This window comes from Poeciliopsis prolifica, unplaced genomic scaffold (genome assembly GCF_027474105.1).
Source record: "Poeciliopsis prolifica strain line A6 unplaced genomic scaffold, Auburn_PproV2 SCAFFOLD042, whole genome shotgun sequence".
In the NCBI taxonomy this organism is placed as follows: Eukaryota; Metazoa; Chordata; class Actinopteri; order Cyprinodontiformes; family Poeciliidae; genus Poeciliopsis; species Poeciliopsis prolifica.
In genome coordinates this window covers 3,708,092-3,728,730 of record NW_026562417.1, presented here as the reverse complement: position 1 = coordinate 3,728,730, position 20,639 = coordinate 3,708,092, and the positions used below count along the sequence as shown (strand labels likewise).

The 20,639-nt window shown below is 42.1% G+C and overlaps 2 protein-coding genes across 2 annotated transcripts; one reads left to right on the top strand and one right to left on the bottom strand.

Annotated features, from left to right (window-relative positions):
- Positions 1–1,244: 1,244 nt before the first annotated feature.
- Positions 1,245–10,646, bottom strand: optn (optineurin). The gene is made up of 13 exons (XM_055055771.1): positions 10,483–10,646; positions 7,843–7,964; positions 7,556–7,743; positions 7,297–7,440; positions 6,792–6,976; positions 6,221–6,314; positions 6,025–6,140; positions 5,774–5,923; positions 4,819–4,903; positions 4,596–4,754; positions 3,055–3,197; positions 2,835–2,917; positions 1,245–2,730 (listed from the first exon to the last, which is right to left on the bottom strand). Exons 2-13 carry the CDS (start codon positions 7,961–7,963, stop codon positions 2,621–2,623), a joined length of 1,578 nt encoding a protein of 525 aa, XP_054911746.1. The 5' UTR covers position 7,964; positions 10,483–10,646; the 3' UTR covers positions 1,245–2,620.
- Positions 10,647–12,349: 1,703 nt separating this feature from the next.
- ccdc3a (coiled-coil domain containing 3a) lies at positions 12,350–19,768 on the top strand. Its single transcript, XM_055055390.1, has 3 exons — positions 12,350–13,071; positions 13,165–13,342; positions 19,200–19,768. The coding sequence occupies exons 1-3, from the start codon at positions 12,662–12,664 to the stop codon at positions 19,503–19,505; spliced, it is 894 nt and encodes a 297-aa protein (XP_054911365.1). The 5' UTR covers positions 12,350–12,661; the 3' UTR covers positions 19,506–19,768.
- Positions 19,769–20,639: the final 871 nt, after the last annotated feature.

Here is a 20,639-nt window from a genome sequence, read left to right as displayed (position 1 = left end):
TAAATGTTGGCTTAATAGCATGGCTTCTTGTTTACACCTTGAAAAAATACGCTACACTCTCGATAATAATGTACCCAGATATGCTGGGACATGGGGGCCATTCCTTGAACATTTGAGTAATACCACTGGACACGGTTAGTGGCAGGCTAACGTCTGCTCTGTGACAGTGGGTGGGCCTCCCGGTTGGTGCACAAGTGACTTAATGCACCCTGATGCATTCATTTCCAGCAGTCTGCGAAGGAGCTGAATATTTTATTTAGTTCTTACTTGTTTTATTTGTTCATATTAACCCTTCTTTTTTTATTTATTTATTTATTTTTTTTTTTTTTTCTTTTCCGTTTCCCCCATCTATCTATTTGTTGTTCTACCTTCTATCCTTAATAACCTGGGGTGGGTTGGGTTGGGGTATCACTGTTTGTGTTGTCTATTTTCTGGATACATAAAGGACAGTCGTGATCTGGAATCTATTTGTAACTGCGATCTGTTTTGGACTCACTTACTGATGATGACAATATAGAAGATCCCAATTCCAGCGTCAACCTACGCCAACTGGTCATCACGGTCTGATCGACGATCCGGATTTCATTGTATTTTGATAACTGTCCTGCAGTTTTGTTCATTTGTTGATAACAATAAATATATTACAAAAAAAAAAAAAAAAAAAAAAAAAAAAAAAAAAAATACAATCCTGAGAATCAGTGGGCAAAGAGTACATGAAGAATTTCTAATGAAGAAGATTAAAGTCTTTGAGAGAAAAAAAAAAAAAATCTGCTACTGCTGATTCCTATTACAATATATTTTTGATATATGGCAATCCTCATTTATTAGAAAGCTATCTCCATGAATATTAGAGCCTCATAAAGTATTACTTTGTTTGTTTAGTTGCCGTGTTCCCGTCCCAACCAGGCGGATATTAATTTGATTCACAGACTAGACAAAACTGCCTCCACACTGAAGAAAATCTAAACTGGCGCTAAACGAAGGACCCGATGTGTTGTCCGCTTCAATATAAAGGAAAAACTGGGAGCATAACGACTGTGAACAAAACCATCTGAAAACATTGACAGGGTTTTTTTGTTTTGATAAAATATTCCAATATTCAGGTTAATAAAATGAAATGGCTGAATTGTTCAAGGATGGTTTAATAAAAGAGCAGAACTGATCTCTAAATTAAAAAAAAAAGTTCTATAACTAAAGCAGAGCTAATTGTCAGCTGTAAATCATGAAAAGGTAAAACTCAGGCAGAAATTCTCTCATTTTATTAGATTTTTTTCCCTCCACAGAATTCCAAACCTTTAAAACTTACCAGACATACAGAACTGACAGTTTCCTGCATATTAATACAGGTTGAATATACTATGTTCTAATTATAGAGTTCCATCTGCTTAATAGAAAGAAAATATGTGCCTTCATATTACCCATCCTGTCCAGACTGACAGAAAAATCCAATCAGGAGTTTAAATGATGATCAGAGACTCCATAAAATCTCAAAGCATTTAGAAGATCCATCCTTGGTAACGTGGTAGGACATGTCCGCCATGCAGATTTACATTCTTTTCCACTTTTCAGCTCAGGTCGCGCAGAGATTACAAACCCCAAAGCATTTTTCTTATATTCTTTCACTGAACCTTATTGAAATGCACAACTAGATACAATGTTTTCATGCAAAGCCAGGCTCCTGTACCATCCCAGGCCCGTATTTACAAAACATATCTAAGGTAAAAAAAAATAAAAAAAGAAAAAGAAAGAAAAATATGGGAAACGATTTAAGGTAACATCTATATTAAAATTAGTAGATCAATGTTTTGGTTTTTTTATTTAAAAGACAGTCCTAACATAACCAGCTTCAACATATGGAATGCCTGAAATGTCAAGACAAAACATGTCAAATAAAAAAATGTAAAAAATTTTGGGAGAGGATATAGAGCAACGTGACAACCAAATGTTTGACAGCTATGGCCAATATTAAATATTCTGCCATAAGATGCTAACTGGTGTGTATGGCAATGTAAACCTTTGGTTTACATTCTTGTGTGTTTACTATAAACACACGAGAAAAAAAAATCCACGCTAGTGTTTTGCCTCATGCTGTTCTGCACTGTGGAGCCTCATCTGCTTCGGTTGGCTGTAGATCAGTCAGGCGCTCACTTTACATTTCCTAAATGTGACATATATGCTTCCTACTCTTTCTACTCGCTTCCTCCTATGATGAGACATTTTACAACATTTACAGGGATTTTATTTACGTGGCAAATTGACGTTTTTTTTCATCTGCCTTTTTCAGTGGCGCTAAGTTGTGATAACGTTGCTCTAAAATCTATACATTCTGAGAAAGATTACTTTTTTTTTGGGCAAACTGAACAAACTAAAACAAAAAAGGATAATAACATAAATGAGAGGGTTTATTTCTAGATTTATCAAAAGCCAACTGTTGGGATTGGCTGGTACGCACTCTTTCCACAAACCCCCAAACTACAGCAGGCCTGGATCGATGAAGCCTCTTTAGACTTCCATCCAGAAACTAGGAGATCTTTGGATCCTACAGGATAGGACGCAGGGAGGTACAGTATGGGTGAGAGCAGAGGAAGACTTGAGTGAAGGTGCTCCTGGTGAGGAAGGTCTAGTTGATGCAGTCCATGATGTGGATCTGCAGGGAGTCCAGGTCTGGAAGGATCTCGTTGCATTTGGGGCAGGCGTGTTCAGGAATGTTGCCCTGGTTCCAGTCGGTACCTGAATGACACCCACACATTAAGAACGGTCTTAGGGGTTTTACTCAGTTAGCCAGGTCAAAAGGAAAATTCAGGGATTTATCAGCAGAACCGAACTCAGTTTACCTCTTCCTACAAGACTGGCATCAGGTCCATGAGAGCCCGATACAGTGGATCCGTGTCTGCGCTGCATTTCATTCAGAGAACGCCTGGAGGACAGTAAGAGAGGATCAGATACGTCTGCTGGAGGGCGTTGTGATTAAAATGACCACAAGAGGGAGACCAAGTCCATCGTTTTTCTTCGTTGAGCTGAAAGCAGAGCGTCTCCTGTGCGAGCGCTGCGTACCGGCCCAGTGAGTCCATGTCCTGCTGCAGCTGCGTGTTCTGCTTCTTAACGAATTCCAGCTGTGCGGCCAGGCGCTCCTTCTCCTCGTGCAGCTTCTCCCTCGCCGCTCGCTCCGCGTAGAAGTCCGAGGAGTAGACTTCGGCCTGCGGGCCGGGACAGAACCGAAACTTTAGAAAATAAACTACAAACTCTGGTCATCCAATCACAGGCGTTCCTACTGAAAGGAAAACAAAACAGTCTGGGAAATTATGCCTCACTCTCTGCCAATTTAATCTGAGTCTGGGTTCAGCTGTTACCAGGACAACGATTACCCTAGTGCACTGTAACGTTTGCTCCAGAGCAGATTATGATCAGGTCCACAAAAACACATTTTTCTATAAATTGCCTGCGACAAAACTATAATATTGTAATTTTGAGACCATTTTTTAAAATAATATGCTGCCAACAGCATAACAACGGAAGTTTGCCCTCTCAAAAGATAGTGAACTTTAGTTTTTTATAGAACACTTAACACTGGAACTGGACGACATGCTAAACATTCAAAATGAAACACAAACAACCAAAAATAAGAAATAAATTGGAAATAAAAACCTCACAACCAAAACCGTGAGTAAAATACACTATGACATCTCTGATATTCAAGTTTTTTTAGTTTTTTTTTTTTTTAAGTGATGAAGGAAAATGGCCTCCATGTCCTGTTTTATTTAAACCCTTTAGAAAAGGGTCTGGCGCTTATCCTAAATCTGCTTCAGTTACATTTATTTTAAGATTGATTTTACATAAACCTGGACAAAATTGGCTAAATATAGTCAACCTTCTTATGGAAACCTATATCTAGTGGGAAAAACAAGAGAAAACAAACATCATCATGGCAACTTTGCACTATGTGACCACAGCCTGGGAGATATGAAACATTTTCCAAACCGATATCAGTCTAACAAATGGTGATGGGCAATATAGTCATGCAGGAGAATATATTGGAGTAACATAATCGGAGTGATTTGCCAATTTAGGACACAAAACTTCAAAAAACAAGGGAAAAAAACAAACAAAGTCACCTATTTGGGATGTGTTTAGCTCAAAAAGATAAACTGTGGCAGAGATTTGTTGTTTCTTAATGGAAGCGCTCACGTTCACTGAGGATTGGCTTCATTACCGTTTCTGTTTCGTTTTGTGTTTGGTGTGTCATATTCTAAAGCAGGAAGTGGATTAAACTGGGAAAAGCCAGCCTCTGTTTGTCACCCAGAAAGCACCATTTTTTGGACATACTGGCTTTCTGTTCCAGCTTGGAGTTGGAAAAGTGAAAACTTTGCTTGCACCATTAAAAACGGCGTTAGTAGTTCTTATTTTCTTCTTACAACAACAACAAAAAAAGAGATTAACTCACAGGCCAAAAAAACATGGAAAAAAAACACTTGGTGGAGGGCGTAGCCTATCATCATCGGTCGCTGAATCCGTCCAATCAGAATAGTGGCTGGTAAAGTTCACTTCTCCCTGTTTTCCTGGGTTTATTTTTTTGTTTCCCGACCACATGTACCGACCTGAGCCTGGAACACGGAGATGGTTTCCAGCTCCTTCTCCTTCTGGAACATCTCCTGCTTCATGTCGTCGATCTTGTTCTGCTTGACGGCCAGCGCCTCCTCTGCAGCGGTGAGCCGCTGCTGCAGGTCCTCCACCAGGCTCCTCTCCACCATGTGGGACTGCAGGACAGCGTTCAGTCAGAGGGAGAACAGAAAACACCAGAGGGACCCTCTGAAAACGCACCTCCTTTCTCTTCTTCTCCTCTTTGAGCTCGTTGTAGTCCTCAAACAGTTTGGTGTACGCGTCCTTCAGCTGAGCCAGGTTGTTCCTGTGAGGAAGAGGAAGGATGAAGGTCGTCTGGATGAGCCCAAAAAGTCTTACAAACTTCTTGATGGTAGGACTGAAAAACGTCTCACAATATAAGCATTTCATATCAGTCCATACTGATAATTAATGATTCTTTTTTTTTTTTAAATATCTGAAATACTGCCAAGCTTATGAGAAGCGCTTTGCTGTTTTATCCAGTTTTCCCTCCACTCTGTTGGTTTTTGATTCTGAAGCAGTTTGGAGGTGCAGAGCTGAAACCTGAAACTGCTGCAGCGCAGGTTACTCGGCAAGCTGTTTCTCGGTAACCAAAGAGTGAGTGAGTTAGTCGATTCCTTTGGTTGGCTCACCTCAAGAGGTTGAGCAGCGAAAGCCTTTTGTCTGCCTACATCTCCCAGAATGCTGTGTGGTTCTGGATCAGAGTTAAGTGAAATTATTACCTATTCTGTTGAATGAGCTGTCATTGATAATGTCTCCATAGTGATATATATTTTCAACATTTGTCAAATAAAATCTGAAAAGTGTGGCCTGTATGTACATTCAGGTCCCACTATTTCTGCTACCTGCTTTCAGAAGATCTATGTTTTTAATAAATACTTCTCTGCAAATCAGCCCATGCTCAATCAGACCCTGTTTAGCGTTTGTGAACATCTATTTTCAAGTTTTGCCGCAGATTTTCAATGGGATTTAGATTTGAACTTTGACTAGGCCAATCCAACCACTCCCGCTCTTGGTTGTGTGTTTATTGTCAGTCTCGCAAGTCAGCCTGGACCTCCAGTCGACTCTCTCCAGCTGGACCGAAAGCATCCCCACAGCATGACACTGCCATCGCCCACAGCAACGGCCCATTTGTATGCGGCTGGTCTGCACCAACCTGTCGTCGTCGGCCTTCTTCTGCTCCAGCTGGCCCTGCGCCTGCAGGCTGCCCAGCTGCAGCTTCAGCCGCTCGTTCTCCGCCTGCACCGCCTGCTTCTCCAGCAGCTGGGCCTTCAGCGTGGCCACGTCCTGCTCCACCTCCCGACACCTGACACACACACACACACACGCATAAAGTGGCCATCTTTCTGATGTTTTTGTGTTTGTTTCCTGAATGCGATGCGCACAGAGCTAGCGTAGCAGGCTAACCTGTCCTGCAGGTTCTTCTTCATGCCTTCAGCTTCGTCCAGCTTGCTCTGCGCCTGCTGCAGGTCCCGGAACAGCGTCCTCACCTGAGACTTGAGGTTCTCCACCTCAGATGCCGCCTGGAGAAGAGGACAGTCTAAACACATCCTGCTGCTGCTGGAGGAAACGAATAAACACACACACACACACACACACACACCTTCTCCTCCTTGGCAGCGTCTTCTTTCGCCTCTGTCTGGGTGGTCTTCATGGTTTGCTCCACTTTATGGTTCTTCTCCTCCAGATCCTGGATTCTGTTGGATAAAATCAGACATTCTGTATTTTGTGTTAAACCGCCGACTCATCAGTTCTTTAAAGGTTTCTCTGAGTGGTGGGCGAGCTTTTGTCATATCGTTGATCATTTATCGGAAAAAAATTAATATCTTGATTCATCATTGTCATGATTAATTTGAGTTACTGATGTTAAACCAAAAACAAAATCGACTGTATGAGTGGAAATGCTATATCTGTAATCATCAACAAATATCAGCAAATTGTAAAATATGATTAAATGTAATTGCTGTACTCAGCTTTTAAGTAAGTGGCACCAAGAAGAAGCTTACTTCCATTGTTTATGGAAATAAACACTAGGAGTAAATTTACACAAAAAATATTGAGATTAATCTGAGAAAATATTGGAATTATATATATTTTGAGTCATAATCTTTAAGGCCATCACAACAGTAACATAATATATTGTGATCTAACTGTCGGTCCACATGGTTCTGTACCTGGCAGTGCAGGCCTGTAGCTCGATCTGCAGCCGCTCACATCTCTGCGTCTCGTTCCTTAGCGACTGCAGCAGCCGGCTCACCGTGGCCTCCTCGTTCTCCTGCCGCGACGTGGTCATGCTGAGGTCCGGGCGTCTGATGCGCTCCGAACCGCACGTTTGATTCACGTCTTCCACACCTGAGTCCTGAGACGGGACAACGGGACACATCAGGATTTCCCCTACAGTTCTACATGTTGTAATAGCACCGCGCGCCCCCCCCCCCTCCCCCCTAAACCCCCCAACAATATGTTCCTGATTCATCAGTTCTATTAGTCTGTTTTTAAAGTCCAAGTAAAAAACTTCTAAATTATGGTTGGATGGATGAAACTGTGCAGGAATCATTAGTAATAAATCAGTTCCTGTTGTGTGTGTTACTGGGTGTGTGTGTGTGTGTGTGTGTGTGTGTGTGTGTGTGTGTGTGTGTGTGTGTGTGTGTGTGTGTGTGTGTGTGTGTGTCTCCTCACCGACACCTTGATGATCTCGATGAAGGAGTCCTCCTCGGCTCCCTGCTCAGCCTTCAGCTGCAGCTCAGAGTTCAGGGCCACCAGGTCGTTCTTCTCCGCCTGCAGGCGGGCCACCTGGGCGCGCAGGGCGTCGGCCTCCGCGCTCTGATTGGACCACACCGTGACACACGTCAACAACATGACTCCCGCTACAGTCTGACTGCGGCTTCAGGTGGGAGGCAGCCGGCAGAAGGATGAAACACGTGGTTGTGGTGCTGACCTGAGCTCCGCCCCCCAACTCCGGCCTCTTGCTGAGCTCCTGGTTCTGGACGGTCAGCGTCTCTATGCAGCGGCGGGCCTCCTCCAGACGCTTCTCCAGGAAGTCCTTCTCCTGCCGCTGCTTCTCCTTCCACACCGTCAGGCCCTCGAAGCGCTCCTTCATGGTCAGGTTGGTCTGATGCAGCGCCTCTGGTGGACAGAATGTGAAGCGCCAAATCTCAGCCGTCGCGTCGCTGTGTTTCAGTCACAGTGAAACCCGCCCCGTATGAGGCCGATTAAACGTCTCACCTTTCAGGTCGCGGTTCTCCTGGATCAGGACGTTCATCTGCTGCACCGTCTCCTCCAGCGTGCCCGGCTGGCCCGGAGGGCGGGAGACGTCTCCGTTCACCATGGGGCCCCCTGACGCCATGCTGCCAACAGGAAGGAGCCAGAGATCAGCGACGATACGTCACTTCAACACCAAACATCTCAATACATCTAAAGAAGATTATTGATACTTTCAATTAAAATACAAGTTAAGCGTAAGCTTGTGATATATTATTCCAATGGGGACGAGCTCTGGATCTTGAATGCATTAAAAAAAGTGACTGAGATGTTTTTATTTAGGAATCCTTATGAAGACTTCTGAATTGGGAAAAAAAAATTCAATTTATTCAACTTAGTTCAAAAATCCTTTATTTATTATGGTAAAAGCTAAACATTCATAAGCAGAATTATATGGAGTTTTTTTTTAGATGCTAATCAGCTACTCTCAGTTGTAAAAATAATACTTTGTTACTGTGGTCACTCATCATAGCTGTCTGAAAGTGAAAAAAAAAAAAAAAAAAAAAACAAGACAACAACAACACAGCATCTAAAAGCAGAGGGAATAATCGTCTAAAAGCGAAATTAATAAAACCCCCAAAAATATTAACAAAATTCTACAAAAAGATCAAATCAGAACTGGCTTAACTGAGCTACTGCAACATGGTGCTAACATTAGCGGTGCTATTCTAAGAAAACATGGGATTTGTTTTAACCAACTATGTGTTGATTACTGGTTCAGAATGACACAAAGATTTATTCTAAAGTTTGAAAAGAAAAAAAAAAAACTAACAAAACGGAGCAGATAGTCCAACTAATCGACATTAACTTTATTATTACCGAAATAGCCTTGGTGTTATATTATTTTATCAGCAGTAATAATAAACAAACGCTGCTTTTCTGTATTATATATTAGGAACAAGAATCATATTTTTGTAGATACCTGAATATTGTGAAGCCATGGTGGTATTTTTGCTCAAAGTTGCATCATCTTACACTGCAAAATTAGACCTAACGTCAGAAATGATCCATAATGAAAAAAAGACTGCTTTTCAATTTTCTCAATAATAAATAATAAAATAAATGTTAATATTTAGTTTTAAATGATTAGTTCAGCTAGTTATTTTAATTCAGCAGCATGTTTTAAATCTGTATAATAATAATAATAATAATAATAATAATAATAATAATAATAATAATAATAATAATAGGAAAAAAGTCCATGTGAAAAAAAGCATAATATATTTGCTTCTAGAAGAAAAAAGAAAGGACAGCACTCGGAAGCAACTGTCATTTACTGTATCTAGAAAATTCTTATCTATCACATTTAAAGTACAGTGCAAATATGAAAATGTCAGACGTCACAACAACACCGACTATAATAGTGATACAAATCTGCAGTACAGTGAGTACGGTGTCCTAAGTATCCCAAAAATTTTCTGCCTGAGACACACCTACTAGTTTGGTGGGCAAAGCTCAAAATTTCCCCCAAACACTCCAATATTATACACAACTTATTATCTTCCCTGTATTTTTTTTCTTTTTTTGACTTTCAGACAGGCTGAAGCAAACACAGTCGAAACAAATCTTAAAAACGAAAATCAGATCAAGTGGATTTTGTTGCAATACAGCAGAAATCCACTTTGTTTTTGGCTTTGTTTACAAGCGTGTGCCCTTCTCCTGCCTGATACCTTTGTAGAATGACAGAGGTCATTCTACAAAGACCTCTGTCTTTGTAGAGGTCTTTGTAGATCCATTGCCAATTCTTTGGGCATCTGGATGCAAATGGGCAAATTTTTTTAATTTTTTAAATCAGGTTTAACTATGAAGAATGTGATCCTCTCTAATTTAAGGCAGGCAGCAATCAAACAAGACTGAATGCGGTTTAAGGCTGTGAACACCGACATAATCAAGCCGCAGCTTATTATTTTCCAAAACAATTTCTTCTCTAACCGATTTTTTTTTTTCTTGTTTTTTAAACGAACTGTAGAAAACATGTCACATCATGAGTGCAAAGTAAGACTAGTTTAACGACGGTGCTGCTGCTGATGCACTAAAACATTAATGTTGGGGTATAATAAGTTTACAACGGCGCTTTTTTTTTTAAAGCGGATAATGTAAAACATCGTCGCCCTGATTAAGTGACTCAGCTCAGATGACCGAATCAGCTGATCGAGACACATTTCTTACAATAAGGCTGGTATAATCGGCAACTGGCTTGACGCAAACGAACGATAAACACGTCCTAGTAGAGTATTCAACCAATTACATCACTGTAAACAATCAGTGTCTGTGCATTACTTCCTTATGACGCCGCAGTAAAAACACCAGCTGGATGAAAGCCACTTCAAACTAGCGATATTTAAACTGTAGTCATAAATAAACCCTCTGCGGGGATACAAATTCTAATAAACGCCATGTTTGTCTGAGTTTCTCTTCCTGGGAATTGATGTGTTACTTTCACTTTGATTTGATCAGCCCAACATGTTGGCAACTTTCAGTTAAACACCAAAAAGAACAAATGGGGCGGAAAAAAGTAAGCCCTCAGTAAAACACGCGGTGTGGTTTGAGCAGAGCCAAACTGCGTCACAACAAAGCTAAACGAGTTTAAAGGTTTTAACTCACCTGCTTCCCAGCTGTCGAGCCGAACCTCAAACCCAGCTATTCGTTCTTATTCGTTCTGACAACACGGACGGACTCGGAAAAGGGCCGAAATGAGTCAACCAAGCCTCTGTTGCCGAGTCTAGTTGGTGGAACCGTAAATCACCTTCCTGAGCGACGATATTGTAGTGGTTTCCGTTTGGGACCTTCAAAATAAAATGCCAAACTCGCACTCACAAAAAAATGCTAATACAACTAATACTTGGGGTGCTGCGTGGTGTAGAGAAGTAGAGCGAGCGCCCATTATTCAGAGGACTACGTGGGTTCGATTCCCCCATCTTGTAACTTTTGCTAATCCGTCAAAAAAAAAAAAAAAGAAAAATTGCGTAAGCATTTGTTGTGAAATTATGCAGCTGAACTTCCTGTTTAGATTATTGTGAACACTGCCAACTTCAGAGAACGGTGACTTGGGTTTTTCACAGAGGTTTCCGTTTCCTTTACACGGCGTTGAAGACCAGAGAATAGATCTGACAGTGAACAGCGCCTCCCACAGCGACTCAGCGTCAGGTGAACGCCCATCAACATGTTATATACATCAGCGAAACTCTAACTTGAAGGTCACGTGGCAAGACACCAGCTGATAACGGGAAATCCCAACATTTGTCACCTTTAACTTAGCAAGAGGCACCGTGGGGGTTTCCCTTAATCATTAAAAAATAATATAATATCCTGTTTCAAACGATAAATATTAAAAATTGGGTATTCAAGTTTTATCTGGCTGGTATATATAATGCAGTTCATGGAATGCAAAAGTATTATTATTATTATTATTATTATATTATTATTATTATTATTATTATTATTATTATTATTATTATTATTAGTGAATTTAATAAAAATAACCAAATTTTTAGTTCAATATCCTAAGAGAATCCAGAAAAGTTCAATAGTAAATGAATATCGGGCAAAATAGCATCCACGGGACTTTCCAAAAGTCAAAAACACAAAGAAAACAACAAACACTTTACATTTAGCCGAAAAGGCACCTTAGTGTTCCCCGAGACCCCAAGGAAAATTATTCTGTGGCTCGAAAAAAATCTCTGATTCACTCCACAAGGAAAATAGACTGTTTTCGATTGACCTAGTCAAAGGGTGAACTTAAATCCAGTGCTGGAGCTTGACTTCAAACGTGTCATGAGTAAAGACAGTTTAGTCACGGCCCAAGAGCTGCGGAAAACATTCCTCCAGACTCGTCATCGGTAAAAACAATTGCTGAATCAGCCGGGTTTTCTTGCTATTAACAGGCCGCCGAACCCAGGTGATTCTGATTCATTTTAGATCCTGACCTTCACATTTCACACTAATGTCCACTAGATGGCAGTGCGGTGCAGGTTTTGTGTTCTTTGGTGTATTTTGAGACGAAACACTTGGCAGTATAAATTTAACAAACACGTGCAGATAGATTCAGTCAGGAACTGTTCACACTTTCACTATATTTAATTGTAGTTCTCTAAGATTGTTATAATTCCGATGTCAATAGGTTGTGATGCCACAATACTTGCCAGATTGCAAAATAACACACAAAATGAGCATCTTGGAGCGAACCAGGAAATTTCTTGTAGATATGATTTCCATAGTTCTTGTTCTTTAAGCAGAAAATATGATGACAGCCTTATATTATGTTATATTAAAGTTGACTTCTTTTTAGCATAATAAAGTAATTATAATTCCTACGTTAAATATCAGTATTTTAAATATTATCAATAGAAATAAACAAACAAAAAAATGGATGCATTGTACTAGTAGTACTAATAATATGAAGTAATATTACTAATAATTATAATAACAATAATTATAATAACAATAATTTGTTGCCATAAAATGTATGTTTTCTGCTTCACATGTCCACCAGAGCAGATGGGAAGCCCGAATACCTGAGGCGTCCATCAGTCAGTGAACGCAGCACAGAGTGCCTGAAGTTTCCGACACTGAAAGATGTTGATGTCAGAGCGCAGGCCGCCCGATGACTGCAGACAGCATCCTCCAGCGCTCAGGTCAGAGCCAAAGCAAAGCAAACCAAACCAAACCAAACCAAACCACAGGCAAAACTTTACATACCTGTGGTACAGAATCAGTTTCGGGGGGAATTACAGTTTAAAACCTCTGCAAAAACACCAGCAGTTGGATCTCGAGAGTTGTCGGAATGATTTCCTCAACTTTACTCCTGACGACGCTGTGCGTTTTTGCGCGGTTGGACACTTCGGACACTTTTACGCACGGCTGCCAGTTGCCCTCCGAGTGGCGGCCGCTCAGCGAGGGCTGCCGGGCGGAGCTGGCGGAGATCATCGTGTACGCTCGGGTCCTGGCGATCCACCGGGAGCCGCCGGGCTTCGGAGCCGCCAACGCGCACAACTCGCTGCCCTTCGACTACGGCTACCTGAGCGCGGAGGAAGGGCTGCTGTACTCGGCGGAGGTGGAGCTGCTGTGCGACCAGGCCTGGGGCAGCATGCTGGAGGTGCCATCCGGATCTCGCCTCAACCTGACCGGGCTGGGTTACCTGTCCTGCCAGTCCCACACTGTCATGGAAAATGACTCCTACTTCTTCTTCCTCAGGTGCGGCGCGACGATGGTTCACGTCTCGCCTCAGATCAGAACCGCGGGATTCTGAACGTCCTCTCGCTCTTGTCCTGTCTGCCTCCTCTTCAGGATGGATGAGAACTACAGCATCCTGCCTCACGGGGTGAACTTCCAGGACGCGGTCTTCCCTGACACGGCGGAGAACAGGCGCACCTTCTCCAGCCTGTTCCAGTTTTCCAACTGCAGTCAAGGGAGCCAACCGTTCCGCACCTTCAGCCCAGAGTGGGACACCCAGGAGGACAGCAGGGTAAGCTGCTGTGTGTCTGGAGAGCCACACTTACCTGTAGCAACACCCTACCTTTTGGCCCCCATGCAGGATGATGCATGTGGGGGGGAAGTAAGAAGTCCGGTTGATTTGTGCAGCACATTTCAGCAGCAATTTGCAGCCAGTTATAGAAACAAATCATGAAAGGACGTGGTAAACGTTGCATTTTGTCAAATACCGTCATCAAAATCGTAAAGACATACATTGGTCAAGTTATTAAGATCAAAAGGCAACATTAAACTGGGATTTAAGTCTGGATTCAAAGAGATTCAGTGTTTCAGAGGGTTGGCAGTTTTCTGGAAGTTTTTTTTTCCAGATTTGTGATGCATAGAAGCTGAATGCTGCTTCTCCAAGTTTGGTTCTGGTTCTGATGTAGAGTAGAACCAGAAGCTCCGAGGGGTCTGGAAGGTTGATACAACAACAACAACAACAACAACAACAACAACAGATCTTTAATGAGTTTTGGTGCTAAGCTAACAACAACATTCATGACGTTCTCCATCTTCCTGGTTTTAGTGAGGATGTGAGCAGCAGCATTCTGGATCAGCTGCAGCTGTTTGATTGATTTCTTGGACAGAAAGACGCTGCTCCAGTAATCAATGACACTAAAGACAAACACATGGATGAGTTTCTCTAGATCTGGCTGAGACATTTGTCCTCTAATCCTGGAGATTAGAGGACAACCAGAAGGAAGACTTTGCAACCGTCTTTATGTGTCCCTGAATGTTCAGTTCAGAGTTCATCACTACACCCAGATTTCAGGCCTGATCAATAGTTTCAGTCTGACTCTAGTTTGTTCTTAACACGACCAGCCACTCCCACAGTAAAACAAGGTGGCGGCAGCATCATGCTCTGTGATTTAAAACAACAGTAAAATGCACAAAGTTTGGGGTTGTCGTGTCAAAAATGTTAAAATCCAAAATGGGTAAGCTCATCCTGTCGTCCTTCCCTGGGGCAGTAGAGACCTCTGCCTCATGGAGATCAAAGGTCAAACAGTAGCTGCTATTTTACTCTTCTTCCAGCCATTATTGAACACTTGCATCCATTTCAATTTCAAGAGGCCAAATAATCCAATAGTCATGGTTTTGGACTGCGAGAGGAAGCTGGAGTACCAGGAGAGAACCAATGCACGCACAGGGAGAACAGGAAAACGCTCAGCAAATACATGAGAAAGAATAATATTCTTTATATTATTAAACATGCTTAGTTTAAAGATATGATACCCTTTTGCTTTTGAATTCTTCTGCGCCTAAAAATGAACCAAAGTATGAAAAAAACTAAAATTGCTTCTGTAACTAAAGAAAACTAAACTACGTTTAACTGATGACAACTAATAAAAAAACCAGCAAACGCCCGCCAGAAGCTAATTACAACTAACTGAATGAGACAAACAAAAAGTCGCCCAAAAAATATAATGAAAAATCGAAAATTATTCCAACCCTGGTGACGTGTTGATCTGCTGAACGCCCTGGCAACCGTCAATAAAAGACTGAGACTTTCCATTTCAGTTCTCAAGTGTGTCCTATGAACTCATATCCACCCAACACAGACCCACACACTTTAGTCTTCAGAAAAGATCTTCTCTTCTACGTTATTTGGTCTGTGTGTGTGTGTGTGTGTGTGTGCGTGCGTGCGTGCGTGTGTGTGTGTGTTTGGATTCAGAGATGAAGAACGCTAACAAAGAACAAAGAGGGATGAGTGGAAAAAAAGATCCATATCAGCAGGGAGGCATTTCTGCTCTGCTTCTGTACTCCTTTCCTTCATTACCCCATCACACACACACACACACACACACACACACACACACACACACACACACACACACACACACACACACACACACACACACACACACACACACACACACACACACACACTTTCTCGCTGAGTACTTTGCAAACTTCAGTGTTTCACTACTGAGAGAAACAGGCGGCCCTCTGAGCATTCTCATAAAATGTTAATGTGAGACTGACGAGTCTTAAAGGCGCGAACATGGCTGTTAGAGCCCGAGTTTTCCCTGACAATAAACTATTAACGCTCCTTTAAAGGAACATTTATGCAGTTTAACGCTGTGCTGCTGTTACCACGGCTGTAAAACGGAGAGAGAGAAACAAAACACGAAAAAGTGGATCTGACTGCTCCTGATAAGACGAGGCTTTGACCAAAAGTTAATTAAAGGCTTGGCAGGAAAGCGTTGCGGAGGAAGAATCCTCTGTCCATCTGGTTCCCACGTACCTGAAACGACCAGCTAACCCCCCCCCCCGCTCTCAGCTTAGTGGGATTCTTTTGTTTTTCAACCACAGTCGACGAAGATGTCGAAGCATCGAAACACTTGCGATCATGGTAACATCAAGTACGTAAGTGTGAGATCTTGAAATCTTGAACTGTTTCATCAAGAATTGAACAAAAACAAAAAAAGAAAAAAAGAAAAAAAGCCTCTTTTTTTATCTGGCTTTCCTCCACATCCCTAAAGCAGAGCAGCTGTTGGGTCTTGCCTTGCCTTTGGGTTATGGTCTCTACATGTGAAGACTCATCCTCAGAATGAGCACAGCCTCCAACCCCTGACCTATGACCTTCTTCAAAGCAGAACAAAGGCGCACATCACCAAGCATCTTGTGAACGCCCAGCTGATTTGGTGCACAGGTCATTCAGGACCAACAGAAAACATCACAGTCTTTGTTGATGACGTCATAGTAAACATTTAAGCTGCTGCCACAATGTTTATCACCTCCAGAGTGTGAATGTGTGACCAGCTGGAGCTGGAAGTTAGTGACCATTTAATGTAATCCTGGTCGATTAGTGTGTGCACATTGGGATCAATAGCGTAAAATTAATTGTTGTTTTACCTTTTAAAACAAGTAAAACCTTTTGTTTCTTCTTAAGAATCAGCTAACCACCGGGAAATGGGATTCCATTCCTGAGTCTCTCCCTCCCCAACAAGCCGAGTTAATCAGAAATTAGGTCACGATGTCAGTTTCACCTTCAGTTTCAGGCACCTGGCATCAACATGTGAGGGAATCTTCATCGGCACAGACGGAGCACTTGCATAGTTTTTCCATGAGCTTAATTCATTTTACTTTCGAGTCATTGGCGTGATACGACTGAAAGAAGTTTTTTTTTAATGAAGCTTAGTGATGGAGTGAACACAAGTTGTGCTCGAAATGAGAAGTTCTGAATGATAGGCCAATTTATGATTTAGTAAATCATCAATCAATCAGCTGTCAAACTGATTGAAATACCCAGTTTGAGTAGTCAAGCAGTAGTTAATGTGACTCCTAACAACAAATTTCTATAAGCATTTATAAATCATGATGTTAGCCCATAGAAAGCAATTTGAAACGCTATTTTTTTTTTGTCTTTCTAAATTAATTTGGGAAAAGTACTTACTTAACATGAACCTGAAGATAAGTAGTGCTGAAGTGTGTCTTTCCATGTTCTCTGAAGAGTGTTTATGCAGATGATACCCAGCAGCAGGAGGGTAACACACGGATGTTTTCACAGATGGTGTGTGTGTGTGCGTGTGTGTGTGTGCGTGTGTGTGTGCGTGTGCGTGCGTGTGTGTGTGTGTGTGTTCTGAAGGTATCACACTGAGCACCTTGACACGAGCAGATCCCAGCTCAGCATGTACCTCAGTTTTGAAATCACGTGTGCATATAAACATTGTGCATGCGTTCCATTTCAGAGCAGCGAGGCGCCTGCACAGATACATGCTATCGACGCCAAAACACCTGCACTTTGTCTTTGGACAAACAAAGTGCCCTTCTGAAATTGTTTTTTGTTTTCAGTTCTTCTTCCTTTTCAGCCATATCAGAATTTGTGTATTTCGCAAAACTGCTATGGAAACACGTTGGTCACCTCACACCAGGAAAAGACGAATGAAGACAACATCCTGCCGTTGATTCCGTTGATTCTTTATGATTTGTGAAAAGTTCTGCTGTTAAAAACCCAAGATAGAAAGCTGGACTCAGTTTTCACAAGACATTGGCTTTTTCTGATACATCAGACAATGCCTAATTTATTTTTGACCACATGTAACGTTCAACACCACTGTGAACACAACAGAAACAGCAAAGTAATTAGAGTACATTACATATTTATCTTCTTGTGCAGACAGGATGCAATCTGATTGGCCATATGCTAAGACTGTGGACAGGCATGCATCTGCACACATTAAGTCATGGGAATGTGATACAATAGTGTGTGTGTGTGTGTGTGTGTATGTTGTTTCAGGCATGTTGCTAATTGCAACAGACCTACCGATAGCGGAAGACCTTGAAGATTCTGCACTGCTCTGATCTCAGATCCAAGAAGATTATAACAATGAAAACAAAGTTCAGATGAAATTCCATGAAGCTTACAAAATATTATCTCAAAACCAAATGGTGTTTGGTTATCACTGGTTCACACACAGGCAGTGACCAGCGGATGACTGGTGTTAGTTCAGAACTAGTGATCACAAATAAGTAAATTCTAGGAAATTGAATCAGAATCTCCTGATTGGCGTGTGGCGAATTCATTCGCCACGTTTGTCCACAGAGACAGAGACTTTGACTTATATTCTATGTTGCTGTTGTTGGAGACATTTGAGATATAAATAAACACAAATAGGGGGATTCATGGTGTTGATGTTCAGCTTATTTTTTCCAAATGGTGCTTCATCGCCAGCTTGGCCGTTGCCTTCCATTTCCTCTGTAAATACGCAATACTCCGTTTTAGAATTCAACTCTGCCTATGGTTGTATTTTGGCGACGGCAGCAGAGGAAAATTCAGTTTATGTTGGGAGCCCTTCCAAATAATGAGCAGTTAAAGTCGGAACAAAGGGAATGTTTAAGACATTTTGTCACCGACAAAGATGTCGTCCAGCTCGAGACTCGTCTCTCGGCAGTGGGGGACGGTTGTTTGTAGCGTACACGATTCCCAGTGAGCGTCACCAAGCCGGCTCTTTACATTCATCACGACTAAACATTAGCGGCGGGGCACCAATCATTTAAAACGTCAACAGATCAAGCAATCGATTCTCACTGGTTGAGGGTCCTTTAAACGAAGCAAAACTAAGAACAAGGAGCTGGTTTTCACCGGACTATCATATCACCGAACTGAAAGTAAAAGTCCACACAGTTTGTGTCCAGGATGTGTGGGGTCAGCAGATATGTTAGCTGCCCTCTTCCTCACCCTGGACCTTTAGGACCGTCAGAGACCCCAAGCAAGGGTTGGAACAAGGTGGCGGCAGCATCATGGGTTGTTCCTAGGAACCAGACACGTTGTTGTTGAGGATGGTGAGGGACTTGGACAAGGAAGCTTTCTTGGTCTTCTGACGCTGAAGGAGGCTGATTACATCTTCATCATAGAGCTGAAGTCGAGGCAGGGGGTCTAAAGAGATGAAGGTTGTTGGTACGAGGTTGTTTTCTTTTGAAAAAAACATATTGCTCCCCAACTATATTGTTAAGATGTTGTTCCATTTGTGTGAGCTCTGCATTGTGCATCATGTCTCACTGGTGGAGCCGTTAATACTCATTTGAAGTAGGATTTGAAGGGTCTAAAGAGGTTGTCAACCAGGGTGAAGGCAGATTTTACCCATTGAGATGAAAATCCAAGGAAAGGATGTGATTGTTAGTCTAACAAGCAGATATACTCTAAAAACTCTCTAAGAAGTTTTTATAGAGCAGAACTGGGAACAGGTTTCATGTGTAGATAAATAATAGGAGCCCAAGTTCCTATTTCCTACTCACAAAGCAGAACCTGATGTTGTGTCAGCTGTTAGTTGCAGCAGTTTGGGTTTTTTTTTTTTTGCTCGAAAACACAAAAAGCACCACCCTGTTTTCCTCTCTTCTCGCTCCAGCTGCTGTGCTCCTCGGTGCAGCTGGCCCTGTTCGAGGAGGAGGAGCGCGGCCGGACGCTGCAGGAGCGCCTGGCCGCCGCCGAGAGGAGGAACCGGCAGCTGAAGGAGCGCGTTGGCAAGGTGAAGCGCTCCTTGAGGAACGCCCGCAAGGCCGCACGCAAGGCAGCGCAGGAGGCCCGGGAGCTGCAGGAGAAACTGAGGGCAGCGGAGAGGCGGGCGGGGCGTCACCTCAATGCAGTGACGCAGGAGGAGCCGTCACTCGGGGCCTTCACAAGTGCAGCGATACGGGAGAGGATGCAGCTTTAATTTTTTTTTTATGATCTTCTAAATGGAGACGGAGAGACTGCTGGACAGTCTTTCAGGGACAAATACCTTTTATGAATGAATACTCCAAATATTACAGTATTCATCCATATCGTTTTCTTGTAAACAAACTTCAAACTTCACGACTCAATGCAATCTGTGATCATAGAGGCTGTGCTTCCTGATGATGCCAAATAGAAATTATTATCTTGATTGAATCTGTGATCATGACTCACAAATATAAAGAAAAAAAATGCTTCTCTTCATCTCTTTGTCTCTGATTGCTAATTGCATTGCATTGTGATGCTTCTTTGTTGTCTTTGTCTTCCAAGATAGTGGACAGGAAGTTGTGTCGCATTCCATTTGCTGTTGGAAATTACAACTTCCCGGGTGGAATAAATCAGCTGAAACTCTTCCTGAACTCAATGTGGGAGAAGCTCCAACTAACAGACAGGATCTTTAAGTCCCGACTTCTCGGGTCAAAATGGCCGCTTCTCGGGTCGACAGCAGCAAGCGTGTTGAAATCCTGACTTCTCGTCTGCTTCCAGTGTGACGTCAAAACCCAGCTGCGTTCTGACAACATGTCACCTGGAACATGAGCCCTGACATCATGCAGGACGTGCTGACCCGACACATACAGCTGCAGCCTGCAATCAACTCATATCTCGCTCCTGTTGCTGATGTTTCCATGCTAAGTTTGCTAAAGATCAGTAAATCATTTCTAGCAGGTTTACTCTCGCTTTTAAAATGACTCGATGAATTGTCTCACAGGAATGTTTTTGTGACTCTTGCAGTAAAAGTTGTCCTATAAATGAAGCAGCTTGCTTCAAATATCAAAAATGGATTGAGTGGTTGCCGTAGGAGATTGAAGGATCTCTCAAACGAACCAAGTTTTTGGTGGTGGTATAACTTTGACTAAAAGTATATAAAAATAGATGCTTTTTTAAACACAATGCTGCCTATTGAACAACATGTCAACTTTTGGAGACTTCTTTGTTTTTTAGCTAAACTACCAGACATAAATGCCATGTAAAGGTGAAAAACAACATGCGATTTCATACGGATAAGAACTGCTTTGAACATGTTCAAATATGATATTTTAAACATGACCAAAATCTGGGTCAACGGGATCCTGAA